The sequence below is a fragment of the Eublepharis macularius genome, chromosome 18 (assembly GCF_028583425.1).
Source record: "Eublepharis macularius isolate TG4126 chromosome 18, MPM_Emac_v1.0, whole genome shotgun sequence".
In the NCBI taxonomy this organism is placed as follows: Eukaryota; Metazoa; Chordata; class Lepidosauria; order Squamata; family Eublepharidae; genus Eublepharis; species Eublepharis macularius.
This window is the reverse complement of record NC_072807.1, coordinates 14,643,618-14,657,415: the sequence shown is the minus strand read 5'-3', so window position 1 is coordinate 14,657,415 and position 13,798 is coordinate 14,643,618. Positions and strand designations below refer to the sequence as shown.

Sequence of the window (13,798 nt, the reverse complement as noted above, 5' to 3'; positions counted from 1 at the left end):
TCTCCCGGCAATGCGTCGCTTTCTGGCCCTCTGAGCGCCTGTCTCTTTTCTCCCCCGCAGGAGTTTCGTCGGCCTGGGCGGCCATGGAGTCGCTGGCGGCGGCCAGCCAGCTGGGCAGCGGGCGCGAGTCTGGCTCCTCCTCTTCCTCCTCGCCCCACTCCAAGCAGGAGCTGCAGCCCTACTCCGGGTCCAGCCCGCTGAAGCCCAACCAGGTCGGGGAGACGTCCCTGTACGGCGTGCCCATCGTGTCGCTGGTGATCGACGGGCAGGAGCGCCTGTGCCTGGCGCAGATCTCCAACACGCTGCTCAAGAACTACAGCTACAATGAGATCCACAACCGGCGGGTCGCGCTGGGCATCACGTGCGTGCAGTGCACCCCGGTGCAGCTGGAGATCCTGCGGCGGGCGGGGGCCATGCCCATCTCGTCGCGGCGCTGCGGCATGATCACCAAGCGCGAAGCCGAGCGCCTCTGCAAGTCCTTCCTGGGCGAGCACAAGCCGCCCAAGCTGCCCGAGAACTTCGCCTTCGACGTGGTGCACGAGTGCGCCTGGGGCTCGCGCGGCAGCTTCATCCCGGCGCGCTACAACAGCTCGCGGGCCAAGTGCATCAAGTGCAGCTACTGCAGCATGTACTTCTCGCCCAACAAGTTCATCTTCCACTCGCACCGCACGCCCGAGGCCAAGTACACGCAGCCCGACGCCGCCAACTTCAACTCCTGGCGCCGCCACCTCAAGCTCAGCGACAAGACGGCCACCGACGACCTCAGCCACGCCTGGGAGGACGTCAAGGCCATGTTCAACGGCGGCACGCGCAAGAGGACCTTCTCCCTGCACGGCGCCGGCCACGGGGCCGCCTCCCCGGGGTCCAAGAGCGCCCTGCACCCGCCGCCGCCGCCCGCCGCCGAGCTGGCCCCCGCTCACAAGAGCCTGCGCTGCGCCGCCGCCGAGGAGCAGCCCGGCGAGCGCGGCGCTCTGGGCCTGCCCGCCGGGGCGCACGGGCCGGCGGCCGCGGCAGTGCGCAGCTACCCGGTCATCCCGGTGCCCAGCAAGGGCTTCGGCATGCTGCAGAAGCTCCCGCCGCCTCTGTTCCCGCCGCCCTACGGCTTCCCGGCCGCCGCCTTCGGCCTGTGCCCCAAGAAGCAGGACGAGGCTCTGGGCGGTGCTGGAGGGGGCGAGCCGGGCAAGGGCGGCGCGCTACCCCCGGGTATGTTCTGGGGGCCTCCGCACCCCCACCCGCCCCAGCCCCAGCAGCAGCAGCAGCCCGGGGCCTCCGCCAAGGACAGCGGCGTCTACCCCTCCTTCCCCATGTTCTGGCCGGCCTCCGGGAGCCTCCCGGTGCCGCCCTACCCGGCCCAGAGCCAAGCCAAAGCCGCCGCCACTGCTGTGGTAGTAGCCGCAGCCGCTGCCGCCGCTGCCGCCGCCGTCGAGCCGCTGGGGCTACGTGGGCACGGCCACGGCCACGGCCACGTGGAGCTGGAGGGCTCTGAGCCCTCGGGCAGCGAGCGCGGCAGCGCCACCCCGCAGGAGGGCTCCGGCTCCGGGGGCGCCGAGGGCGAGCGCTGCGCCAGTGCCCTCTCCAGAGCCGCGGCCGTTGGGGAAGAGGAGCGCTCCGGGGACGAAGCCCTGCTGCCGCCGCTGCCCCTACCCAGGAAGGGCAGCTACCTCTCGGCCTTCCGCCCGGTGGTGAAGGACGCCGAGAGCATTGCCAAACTCTACGGAACCCGGGAGGCCTACGGGGGCCCTCGCGGCTGTCCCGGCTACCTCTCCCCAGACTTCCTCAGCGAGGGCAGCTCCAGCTACCGGTCCCTTTCCCCCGGCAACGACACGCTGGAGGAGCCCGAGGTCGACGTGGAGTCCAACCGCTTCCCAGACGACGACGACGAGGAGGAGGAAGAGGCCCCCGGGGAGGACGCCGAGGAGGGCTCCCTGCCGCCGCCGCCCTCGCAGCCGCCGCTGCTCCTGCCCGGGCCCGAGGAGTCCCTGGCGGCTCCCGGCAGCGTCCTGCCCGCGGTGGAGAAAGCAGCGGCCGAGAAGCCCCCGGAGCCTGAAGGCAGCCCGGCCCGGAGCAGCAGCACGGCTGGTTATGAGGTGCGAGCCAGGGAGGGGAAAGGGGGCACAGCCATCGCTCTGGATCTCTCCGGCGCGAGATGGAGCCTGAGCGGACCTCGGAAGTTTGGTGGAGGGTCCATTGCGGGGTGCCGGTGGGAGTCCCAAGCCCAGCAATGGAGAACGTCCCCGGAACTTGGTGGGTGGGCAGGGTGTTTTAGAAACCTGACAACTGGATTGTGCTTAGCTTCCTGGAACCGAGAGTCCTCAAAGACAAGGAGCAACTGTGTTCCTGGGATGGACCGGGAGCCAGGGGGCTGAGACCCGGAGTAAAACTTTCTGGAATTTGATTTCAGCCTCGGAAGGTTTGGAGAGGTGGTAGTTCCCTGTGTGTTAAGGAGGCCCTTGCCTGGACTGCTTCAGATCAGGGCCTCTGATTTCCCCACAGGATGTGGGATTGCTTTGGGACGGACAGAAAGTCTTTGAAGGTTTCGCCTTGGAGCCGGCCTCCGCGGCCTGCGCCTTGCTGGAATCGCTGCCCTGTGTCCCTCGGTCTCATCCCTTCCCGATGCTTTTAGGCAAGCCCGCGCCTTTAGCATCATCTCGCAATAACACGAGCCTGAAGGGACCCAAAAGGCGCCCTCTGGCTTTGTAAATGGGGTCCAGGCAGCGGCGGACCGCCAAATAAACCCACCCCCGAGCCACCTGCGGCTCCGTGATTCCAGCTCCGGGGTTAGAAGAAAGCTATTTGCGAGCGCACGTTTAACCAGCAGCCTCAGTTCCGAAATATTCCTCCCGGGAGCCTTAGGCGCCGGAGATTTCAGAGCTCGGCGAGGGTCCCCTCGTCCACGGAGGAGGCGCTGGTTTCAGCACCACGGACAGCTCCCGGCCCCAAGCGGCAAAACGGGCTGGGGAGGTTTCTAAATCCATCGAAATCTGTAAGCTGAGAAGGATCGCGCTGCCATTCTTTCCAATGTGCCGCTCGCGATCTGCACAAATAATATTAAAATCACAGGGGACTCGCCACCCCCCCCCACCGCCCACCTTTGCAGCCGAAAGGCTTCTGGCCTGGTCGCCCTAGCGCAAAAAAGGTGCTGAACGGTCCGGGTGGGCTTGCCTAGAGCCAGTTATTGGCTTCCCAAAAAGCCCCTTCAAAGAAAATGTCTCTGCACGGAACCCTCTTAAGGGACGGAAGGCAGCCCAAGTGGACTGCGGATCGAGTGGCAAGAAGCAGGAGGGCGGGCAGGCAAAGAGAGGCAGGATCTCGACCAACAGCTCCAGGGAGGGGGCAGGGGTGGGCAACGAAGCAGTGTCCCGTCCCGAAAAATAAAGCTGGCAAGCGCAGGAGAGGGTATAAAAGGGCAACCTATAGTGAAAGCCTAAGCAGAGTTACTCCTGTTTAAGCCCATTGAAATCAATGGGCTTAGACGGGAGTAACTCTCCTTAGGCGTTCACTGCTAATATCCCCTTGATAACTTCGGCATTGGTAGAGGGGTGGTCTCTGGAAGGTTCTGACCCAAACTGGGAAGGGCAGAAGGGATCCCTCGCTTGCAACAGGCTCCGGTGGTGAGCGAAAGCAGCCCGTCTGCCCTTCCCTCATCATTCCCCTTAAATCCACCCACCCCTCCGACCTTTGCGTTTAGACACGGAACTCACCTCCCCTGTGTTTAAGCACAGCCCCGGGGAGATCCGAGCAATCGGGTTACCAAGGAAGAGTCCCCCCCCCCGCGCATTGACCAGATTTAACTACAATGTGTGGGTCGCCGGGAGAAGGGCAGCGGGGGCTGTGACGGGAAGAGAGGGGCTGGCAGGCTCGGAAAAGCTCTTGAGTTCGAGCGATGGCTTTGAAGGGGACCAATTTTCTCTCGAGCACCCATAATTATCCCTCTAATTAAGAATATCGCAGCTGAGGCGGCTCTTTCTGCGCCGGCCAAGAGGCCGGTTCCGCCGCATGGATGAGCCCCCCGCCCCCATTGCCTCCAGTTTTCTGAAAAAGCAGCCGGGTTGGGTCGGTGCGTTTTCTCCTCTTCCGCGGGCGTATAAAAATCTCTCCGGCTGGGGCAGGAGTCACAGGGTGATGTGAGTGGGTTTGGGCGCCGAGCCATCTCCTTTCTCTTGCAGGTGTACCCCCCCGAAAGAGAGGAGCGTCCCCAGGCTCTCAAAGGCAGCGCCGCCTTGGCTCTCCAGGCGACCACTACTTACCTCTGCACCCCGGAGAGGAACGGTAACCAGCCAGCCATGCCTGCCGATCAGTAGCTGGGAACTTGGGGAGGGGGAGGGATACACGTGGACGTCCCCAGAGTTTTGATTCCCAGTCTTTGGGATGGCCTTCCCTTTCGGCACACTCTTCAAAGGACCCTGCGCGTCCCTCACCTGTGTCCTTGTCAAGGCTGCGCTCCGATTTTCCCTTTTTCATTATCCCAAGGAAGCACATGGCAATTTGGATAGGTGCACCAGTCGCAAATATATAAAAAGACTGGTGCACTTTTAAAGGAAACCCGCCCCCCCCCATCCAAATCGGGGTTTTGCTGCCTCGGCATCTGCCCCTTTGCCCAAAAGGGTCAAATTGGATCCCTGGCAGCTCAGGATCGCTTTCAGTGCCCCCCCCCCCCCCGCACGGTGCTCCAGGGTCGTCGCTGCTCCTCCCAGGGCTCGGGAAAGCCTTCCAGGCCGCAAGCTCCTTTCCTCCCAAGGCGATTAGGCTGCCCCTAAGCGGGCTTCGTCCTTAATTCTGTAGTTAAGGCTCAGACTTTCGTTGCTTGTGCTTCAAAATCCGTTTATTCGTTCTAAGACCCAGATAAGGAAGACAATCACTCCGCAGCTGAGGATTTGGAGGGCAAGAAATCCTATCAAGACCAAAGGAACGCCGCTCAGCCCAGCCCAGCCCACGCCGAGCGAGGTAAAGCCACCCACTGCTTGCCAGGCTGGCTTGGCCACCCACTCCCGCGCAATCCTGGGAACTCACCGGAGCTGTGCCTGGTCTTAGGAGGCCAGGCCCGCGCTCCTTTGCAGGGAGCCAGGCAGCCCCGGTGGGAACGGGATCCCCTTCTTCGCTGGGAGCTGCCGCCCTGTCTCTGGACATGATATCCCTTGTCCAGGGATGATGAGTTTCTCGGCGCTATGTTGCCTGCATCGGGCGTCTGGGAGAGCTTTTTTCGTTGGATTGGAGCTGCTCTGCACCCCCCTCCCCACCTCCACCGGTTCCTGGTGCTTGGCTCAAAGGGTGCCCTGGAGCTCTCTTGATGGGCGACAGATCGGAATGGCTCCCTGCCTCGGCCCCCAAGTCGTGAGAGAGAGAGAGAGAGAGAGAGAGAGAGAGAGAGAGAGAGAGAGAGAGAGAGAGAGAGAGAGAGAGAGAGAGAGAGAGAGAGAGAGAGAATGATTCTCAGCAGGGGGCTTTGGATGGCAAGTTGCCTGGGCGGTTTTTAAGCGCTCCAGGCCAAACTGAAGAACAGGAAAACAAGGGAAGGCGCCTAAAAACTGGCGGGGTGGAGGCAGGATGAGTGCCGAGAGAGGGCCGTTACAAATCAAGCCCTTTCCACCTGGCAGGGCTTTGCCAGGCGGCCTTTGCTGCCCACCTTCCAGGCCGCCGGGCAATTCGGGCGATGCCTTTTGCTCAAAGCAGCCGTGGGGTTGGGCTGCGGCCTGTCAGGTCTCATTCTTGCGGGTCTGGGGCTTTGGCCGCCCGCCAGACCTGAACTCGGATCTGTAGTTAAGGAGAAGGCTAAAGCTTTGATCCGCTTACCGGGCTATTTCCAGCTCTGTCTTCTGCTCCAGGCGCACCCTTTCTGGCACCTGAGCCATCAACACAGCTGCAGCAGCCCGATCCCAGGCCCGTTTACTCAGAAGTAAGCTCCTCGGAGTTCAGTGGGGCTTCCTCCTAGGAAACATCTGGGGAGGCTTTCTCCTCTAAATAAAACCATGGCTGCGACTCTGTGCGCACGTGGGAGGAAATCTCGCTGGAATCCGCCTGAGTGAACAGGATCGCACTATGGAACCGATCCAGAAGGTGGATCTCTTCCATTCTCTTCTCTTGATCGTTATGGAATTGAAAGCATTGTGTGTGGAGGGGAGACAGTGACATTAAAGTCCTTTCTGTAGTGTTTGTATCTCTGGCGATCTGTTCGCAAGAGCATGCCATCATCACTTGATGCTAGAGTCAACAAGCGAAGAAAACCGGATATTTAGATTGAAGCAATACCGCCTTCTCGGTTCCTGGGTGTAAAGGGAGCCGGCGGTTTAGGATGGGATCCCAAATATTAACCCGTTTTGGAGCAGCATTGAATTGCTCCAGAGATCCTTCTTAGGCCCCGCCTTCCTCACGGCCAGGGAGCTGGCCCTTGTTCCCATTTCGCAGACGAGGAACCGAGGCTGCCTGGGCCCGGCGCAGCTGCCCTTGGAAATAATCGAGGGGGGCGAAGAGCTGGCGAGGGGAAGACAGTCATGTAGGCACAGGCGATTATGGACAGAGGGAGAAAGAAAGAGGCAGGTGGAGGGAAAGGGTTCGTCTCTGCTCCCTTTCAAGGTCCCCGCAGGACCTAGGAGGGAGAGAAGCGGCAGGATGCAATTGTAACGGGCGGGGGCGGTGGAAACGCTGGACAAAGCAAAGTTCACACGTGCAGGCGCATCGCTTGATGGTTATTCTGCCTGAAAACCTGAAGGCTGCCCGCTGGACGTGTGAAGGGACTCGATGGGCGTTGTTAGAGGATGCCTTCTTGCTGGCGGTAGAGCTGGCGTCTTAGCCACGAAACGTCGTGTGAAACTGCTCCCTTATTGACTCTTCTCCGGAGCGGCGCTGGGGGACTGTCTCCCCAGCGTGGAGGTTCCTGTCCCGGGCTCCTTCCCGGCCCGGCTGTCCTTGGCAGACTCCTCCAATGCCAGCCAGGCTGGACCCTCACTCGCTGCCTTCTTTTCCATTCGCAGGTGAGGAGGTGGTCAGCATCGACGTCTCCGGAACTCAGCTGGTGGAGAAAGACATTGGGAATCTGGCAAGAGGTAAGGGCGGCTCCGGGGAGGCCCGCAGGCCGGGGCACTGCAGGGAGACGGGGTGAAGGAAAGCTTGGGAAACGAAGCCAGGCACCCAGGCGGCAGCAGCCACCTGCAGCGCGCATAAACAGGAGCCAGAAGCGCGGGAAGCTTTACAAAGGGCCCATCGAGGCAGAGTTCCCTTTCTAGAATATTCTAGAGGAGTTCCTAGCTGAGAAAGTCTGTCCCCCGCCCTTCACTACTCTCTCTAACCAACCAATTGTTAGAAATAACAATAAGAAGTAAGAAGAGCCTACCACGCAGGGGGCAGCAAGGATCACTTAGTTAGGACAGTGAGAGTAGCACCTCTCTTGTTTCCTGGGGGTCATTTCCTTGTCTTGTCTCCTATTGGGCTAAATAGGGCAATATCCTGCTTCTTCTCTCTCCTGCCACACTTCTTCTCTGTCTCTGCAAGATGTAGTCAGATAGCTAGGATCTATCTCTCCCCTTTTCCCTCAAGTATGTAACTTCCTCAAATAAAGCTTTTGCCTCTCTGACCAGCTCGTTTAATTCCGCAGCGTTGTTTAACACTGGCTCTAACACCAATCACCCCAGTTAACTACACTCCCTTTCTTCAGACATATTTCTGGATAGTTTGCTAAGACATCTGTTTGAAATAGACTTTGATGTTAGCATTTATACTTCTAGAACGATTTACTCTTCTGAGTGAATTTCTAGATCTCTCCATCACCAGGTTTGTCTCCTTTATAAGGCAAAGTGACTTTCCCCTGACTTTAGCGTTCCGGGCTGTGTGTGGATTTTTCGTTGAGATATGAGCCATCATATAGGACTAGAGTTGTAACAAGGACTTTTCATGCTTTTCGAGTGCAAGATCCCAGATCGTGGAGAGAATCTAAAGAATGATTTCAGATAAAAATAATCCCAATTTCTTCCTTCTAGCGTAATCTTTCGATTAAATTACTTACTTGTTTTTTAAAAAGAGACTCCTAGAGCTGCCAGAGCAATTGAATTCTTTGGGGCAAATTTAAAACGTCCTCTTCAACTGAAATGTACTCCGTTTTAAAATATATATATATATATTTAAAAATGCCTAACCAGGGTTTGATTGTATAATGTGTCTTTGTGATTGTCCTCCTTGTCCACTGGAAAATAAGCTTTTTGCCTTTCTCTCTCTCACACACCCAATTCATTTCAAAATTTTGTTTTTCTAACAGATGAGTTGCAAAAACTCCTCTTGGAGCAAATGGAACTCAGGAAGAAACTGGAAAGAGATTTCCAAAGTCTCAAAGGTAACTGCATTTACTCCCCCGCCCCTAGCGCGTTCCCTCTTAAATCACTTCCGAAACAGAGACTTCAGATACTGTAGTTTATATCGATGTAATGCTCCGAGTATTAAAAATTAAAACAAAATGAATAAAATGGGTAGGTTTGCACCCGGAAATTTACTTGGAACTGTCCATGGTACTGAAGACGTTTACCTAACCAAAAGTGCATTTCTGTCGATCCGTTGCGCCCTGAAAGTCGCTTTCCCGGGTAGAGGGCAGCAGGTTAGACAATCTCAAAATGAACGGGGAAGATTTTATCAAAAGAGAATCGAAATTTTAGTTGAGAGGAAAAGCAAGCGCTAGGGACAGACTAAATTTGTTCTCCCCAAAACCTCACCTGTGCCGTTGTCGGTTACAGTATCTAAGGGAATGAACTGATCGATTATTAATTCATTGATCAATCGATTAACTCTTCCCAGTCTCTGAAATGTATGTGCCTGGCATTACTGCATTCTGGAGTAATATGAAGAGTCTGATTGACAAGACGATTTAAACCGCCTTAAACTTGTTTGCTTACGTGTTTCCTTTTCCCGGTTTCCTGCAACCTCAGCCCAACTGCGTTATGTTGTTTTACTAGGAGTCTTTGGTGTTCGGTTCAAATATTGTTATCATATCTTGCAGTCCCTTTACTGATTGACTGAAAAGGTTTTTTTAAAAAAAATCGTACTTACAATCTGTCTTGAGTCCCATTGAGAAAAGCGGACTATAAATATAAATAATGGATTTAAAAATAGGTACAATTTCCCCGCCAGTCCCAACGCCCTGATGGAATTCCTTCCAAGTCCTTTCTCTGCCCTTGTGTTGCTGTGCCCCTGAACCGAACAGAGCTCCATCTCTATAGAAAGAATTTCCCTTTAATCTCGCGCAATTGACCAGAATCTAAACTATGTTGATTTCGATGCTGTCGGACCAGAGCGTTTAGAGCAGGGTGCGCGCAGCCGCGCTTCTCTCTCTCACCGAAAGCAATCAGTTTTTAAAATAGTTTTGAATGAAGCCGGCTCGGGCGTTCGTCCAGTCCTAATTCCGCCCTGAGCGATCCCGGCAGCGGAACTCCAGACGCCAGATCGTCTCTGATCCCCCTCTCCAATATTTAGGGGCTCCAGGTGAACTCAGGCAAGGAAAACTGATCCTCAATAAGGAAACGAGTTCTCTCCATTTCCCTTTCTTCTTGCCAAAAAGTCCGGTGCCTCCAGGCCGGGGGTGCACAACTGGAAGGAATAATAATATAATAATAACATCCGATTGCTAGATGGCTCTTCAAGACAACTTAATGCCCACTCAGAGCGGTTTACAAAGCGTGCTATTATTATCCTCAGGGCAATCGCCCTGTGAGGTGAGTGGGGCTGAGAGAGCTCTGAGAGAGCTGTGACTGACCCAAGGTCACCCAGCTGGCTTCAAGCGGAGGAATGGGGAATCAAACCTGGCTCTCCAGATTAGATTCCTGCCGCTCTTACCGGGAGCAAAATGACGATCTTGAAGGGTGTGAGCCCAGGACCCCACCACTGCTAGGTGTCTCGTTCATTCGGCCTGTAGCTGGTCAGAAACACCTCGGACCTGCACCGTTGCCCACTCCCTGGGGCTGGGCTGGCTCTCTGGCTTTCTTGCCCGGGTCCTCCCAGGGTGGCTGAGCTCCCTGACCTCCGCCTTTCTATCCCTGCAGATAACTTTCAAGACCAGATGAAGAGGGAGCTGGCTTACCGGGAGGAAATGGTTCAACAGCTGCAGATCGTGCGGGGTAAGAAACCCCGGGGAGGTGGCTCGGCTCCCCTTGTCCTGGCAAAGCAGCTCGGCTGACTGGGGGGAGCGGGGTCTGAACTTCCTTCCTGCTGGCTAAAGCCACAGGCACACCGGCGCACACTAAGGGGGTATGTCAGTTTCCACGCCTGGTAGGACCCCCATCCTTTATTTCCCCGCAGCTATTACGCACGTATCCCCCCATTTGTTGCCTTCCTGGGGGTTGGCTAGTCATTCTGGTGCATTTTGACCCCCCCCCTTCAAACTTTGGCTTCCCCGGATTGTTTTGTAAGTCCCAACAGATTCTCTTCTCACCGGAGGTGGAGGGTCAGCCCCCCCCCCCCATCTTCTATCGATCCTTCTCCTTTCCAGACACCCTGTGCAACGAACTGGACCAAGAAAGGAAAGCTCGCTATGCCATTCAACAGAAGCTAAAAGGTTGGTTGTTGGTTGGTTATCTGGGGACATGGGACCCCGGTCCATCAGCCCCACCCCCGTCTTTTGATGAGGAGCTTAGTTTTTATTCAGCACTCTTCGCCTCCCCTGCAAGGAGGGCCTGTGGATGTTGCTGTTAACCACATCTGCGTCACGGCTGGGGCTGCTCAGAAATCAGTTCCGATTTGGGCCATTTCCACACACATTGAATAATGCACTTTCAATGCACTTTTGCAATCCTTTTGAAGTGGATTTTTTGTTCCACACATGGAAAATCAGTTTCAAATGTTCACTAAAGAGCATTGAAAGTGGATTATCCAACCTGTGTGGAAGCAGCCTTGTATTTATACAGCGCTTTGTAAAGCCTTAGCGCGCTTCTAGTCATCCTTCCATCGGCCCTGTAGAGGCAGGCGCGCACTGGGTACATGTTTGTTTCCCGGGCTAAGAGAATCGAACATTGTGATGTGCTTTTATCCTACCTTCTTTCAGATTTCTCCCCCAAAGTGATTTATACACAGTGCACCTGTAGCACTTCCTTGTGTGTGTGTGTGGGGGGGAGGGGGGTGCACGACCACCATTTAAAGTGGGTGGTCTTCGTCCTGACGATTTATGATTCAAGACATACTTGGTAGGCCAATTTAAGAAGCTACCCGGGAGGGCGAGGGAGGCGAAGTTTTGAACAGGTCCCTGCTTTCCGCACTGGGTTTACTCCTGGCCCGAAAGGTGCTCATTTCGGAGTCAATCCGTGGTTTCCAACGGAAGATTCTCGCTTCGGCTTGGCTTCTGGGCAGGCATTGGAGGGGTTGGGAGGGGGTGTAGAGGAGACAGGCAAGGGGGGGGCGACCTGAACTGAGCCCCCTCTTGGCTGTCGCCCTTCCAGAGGCGCACGACGCGCTACACCATTTCTCGTGCAAGATGCTGACACCCCGCCACTGCACCGGGAACTGCTCCTTTAAGCCCCCGCTGCTGCCCCAGTGAGAGGAGGCCGTCGGAGGGGCTCGGGGCTCGGGCACGCAAGAAACCCTCGGCCGGGCAGAAGCGCCCGCAAGACACAAGCCATTTCCGAACCGAAAGGAGACACGTGTACATAGACTGACGTGGGAATCCGGAGTGAGCTGCGCTCCCCTTCGCCTGCCGTGTAAATAGAGGCCGCGTCGGATCGCTCCGCCGATCGGATCGGGACCAGAAGCGGATCAGAACCTCCCGGAGGGCGGGGAGCCGTGGGATGGGAGAAGTCTTGGGCCGGCCTGCGGGGGCACCCTCCTCCCCCTTTGGAGCCTCTTCTGCCCGGCTCAGCCTGGGGTGGAGAGGGGCACGGACCAGTGGCTTATGTGCAATGGCTGGAGCTGTCCTGGGTTTTGCTCTCGGTCCAGTCTTCGTTGACTCCCCCCCCCCCATTTATTTCCTTATTTATTTCTTCTGTATGTTGTGCGCCCCACCCCCGACCGTCCCCTGCAAACTGCCGATGTTTAACAGCACTTTAAAGCGAGAGGGAGGGAGGGGGCGGCTCCGGAACCACCACCGACACTGATACCTAGAAGAACCGGACCGGGGAAGGGGCGCTCCCGAGCAAGTTCGAATCCTGGGTCAGGTGACTTTTCTTTTCATTTTGGTTCTTTAATAAAACCCAACTTTTAAACAAAGCCAGGCCTGCCCGAGGACTTCTGAGCTGCTCTGTTGGGGGAATGAAAGGGGGTGGACTGGGGGAGGGACGATCCTGGGGGGCACTGGCAGGAGATCCCCCCAGCCTCCTGGATTCATCTCAGACCTCCCGGCTCCCGCCGGTCCAACCCCTTCAGATGTGCCCCCGAAGCCAGCGGGGAAGCTTTCCTGTCTTGTCGCCCCGGCACCAGTCCTCTCGGGGCCCCGGGAGCGAGTTTCCTTTTGAATAAATCTCGGCGCTTGGAGGGCTGGATTTATTCCGATCCGCTACCTGAATGCAGCGCCTGCCCGCCTCTTTCACACGACCTCGAAGGAACACGTGAGCGGCGGGCCCCAAAGCTCTGGCGATTCCTCTTCGGGTCAGCGGAGGGCGCCAGAGGGAGCGACTTCTGGCCTTGGAGAGCTGTTGGGCGCCGGCCTGGCAGCTGCAGGAGCCAAAGAGGCGCTCCCTGACGCCGGCTCTGTTGGACCAAGCCCCGCTAGCCAGCCTGGTGCGTTGCCTTGGGAAGGGCGCGGGCGGGCGGGCGGGCAGGGAGCTGTGTTGGGCCGGCTGGAGTGCGAGCTGCTCAGGCCGGCCGAGGAATTGGCGACGAGGAGACCAACCGGGTGACCCAGTCTGGGTTGCAACTGATTCCTCCGGCAGGACCATTTCTACCTGCTTGATCGGCAGCAGTTCCCAGGAGGCGAGATCGACCTCCACGGTACGGAAAGCTCCAGCTCCCTGCTTGCACCCATGAAGACCCTTGTTAGTCTCTTGCCATGAAAACCCCGCCAGGGGTCGCCATAAGTCAGCTATGACTTGAGGGCAGGATGTCATCTAAGCCAGCCTCCCGTCTAATATCTCCTCGCTTTTTAACGGCGGTTTGGAAATCTCCGAGATCCCACAACAGCCGCTGGCATTTTCCGAGTCCGAAAATACAACGATGTAGAGCCTTGAGGCACCTTGGAGCCCATTTGCTCAAGGCCCCTCAATTCTTTTCATCAGAGGTCCACGAAAACTTGAGACGCAAGACTCAATTTGGTGTCTGCCACAGCAGCCTGACTCTGGAATGTTGGAAAGCTGATTTTCCCCCCCTCACGTCTGACCTAAATTATAGCTACAAATAATTGTTCCTGGCTCTGTCCTCCCTCCCCTTGTTGAGCTCTTTGGAAAATACTTGAGAACTGTCAACAGTTTATCCTTGCTTTCTCTTCCCCTTTCCTGCTTTTCCCTGGATTGACTCTGAGAGCTTTTCTCCTAGTTCTAAGCTTTCCCTGCACCATAGGGTTATCGTAACCTCTTTATATTTTAAATTAAAAATGGCTTTCCAGTCCATATTTTTGTAAAAGAGAGGAGGAGCATGTTTAAGAAAAGTCTGAACAAACACAATTTCCAGCCAATTCATGCAGTCATACTTAGAAAGAGGCAATTCTAGGTCTTCGAAGCACCAGCATGTAGCTGTGGGCACGTAAGACCAACCAACTTTATTGTAGTATAAGCTTTTGAGAGCCACAGCTCTCTGCGTCAGATGCATTTGATGAAGAGAGCTGTGGTTCTCGAAAGCTTATGCTACAATAAAGTTGGTTAGTCTTAAAGGTGCTACTGGACTCTCTACTATTTTGCAACTACAG

General features: G+C 56.4%; 1 protein-coding gene across 1 annotated transcript; it reads left to right on the top strand.

Moving 5' to 3' along the window:
- The first annotated feature begins 83 nt into the window (after window positions 1-83).
- Window positions 84-11,503, top strand: SKOR1 (SKI family transcriptional corepressor 1). The gene is made up of 8 exons (XM_055002991.1): window positions 84-2,087; window positions 4,167-4,269; window positions 4,837-4,944; window positions 6,969-7,040; window positions 8,246-8,320; window positions 10,017-10,091; window positions 10,463-10,528; window positions 11,406-11,503. The coding sequence occupies exons 1-8, from the start codon at window positions 84-86 to the stop codon at window positions 11,501-11,503; spliced, it is 2,601 nt and encodes an 866-aa protein (XP_054858966.1).
- The last annotated feature ends 2,295 nt before the right edge of the window (window positions 11,504-13,798 follow it).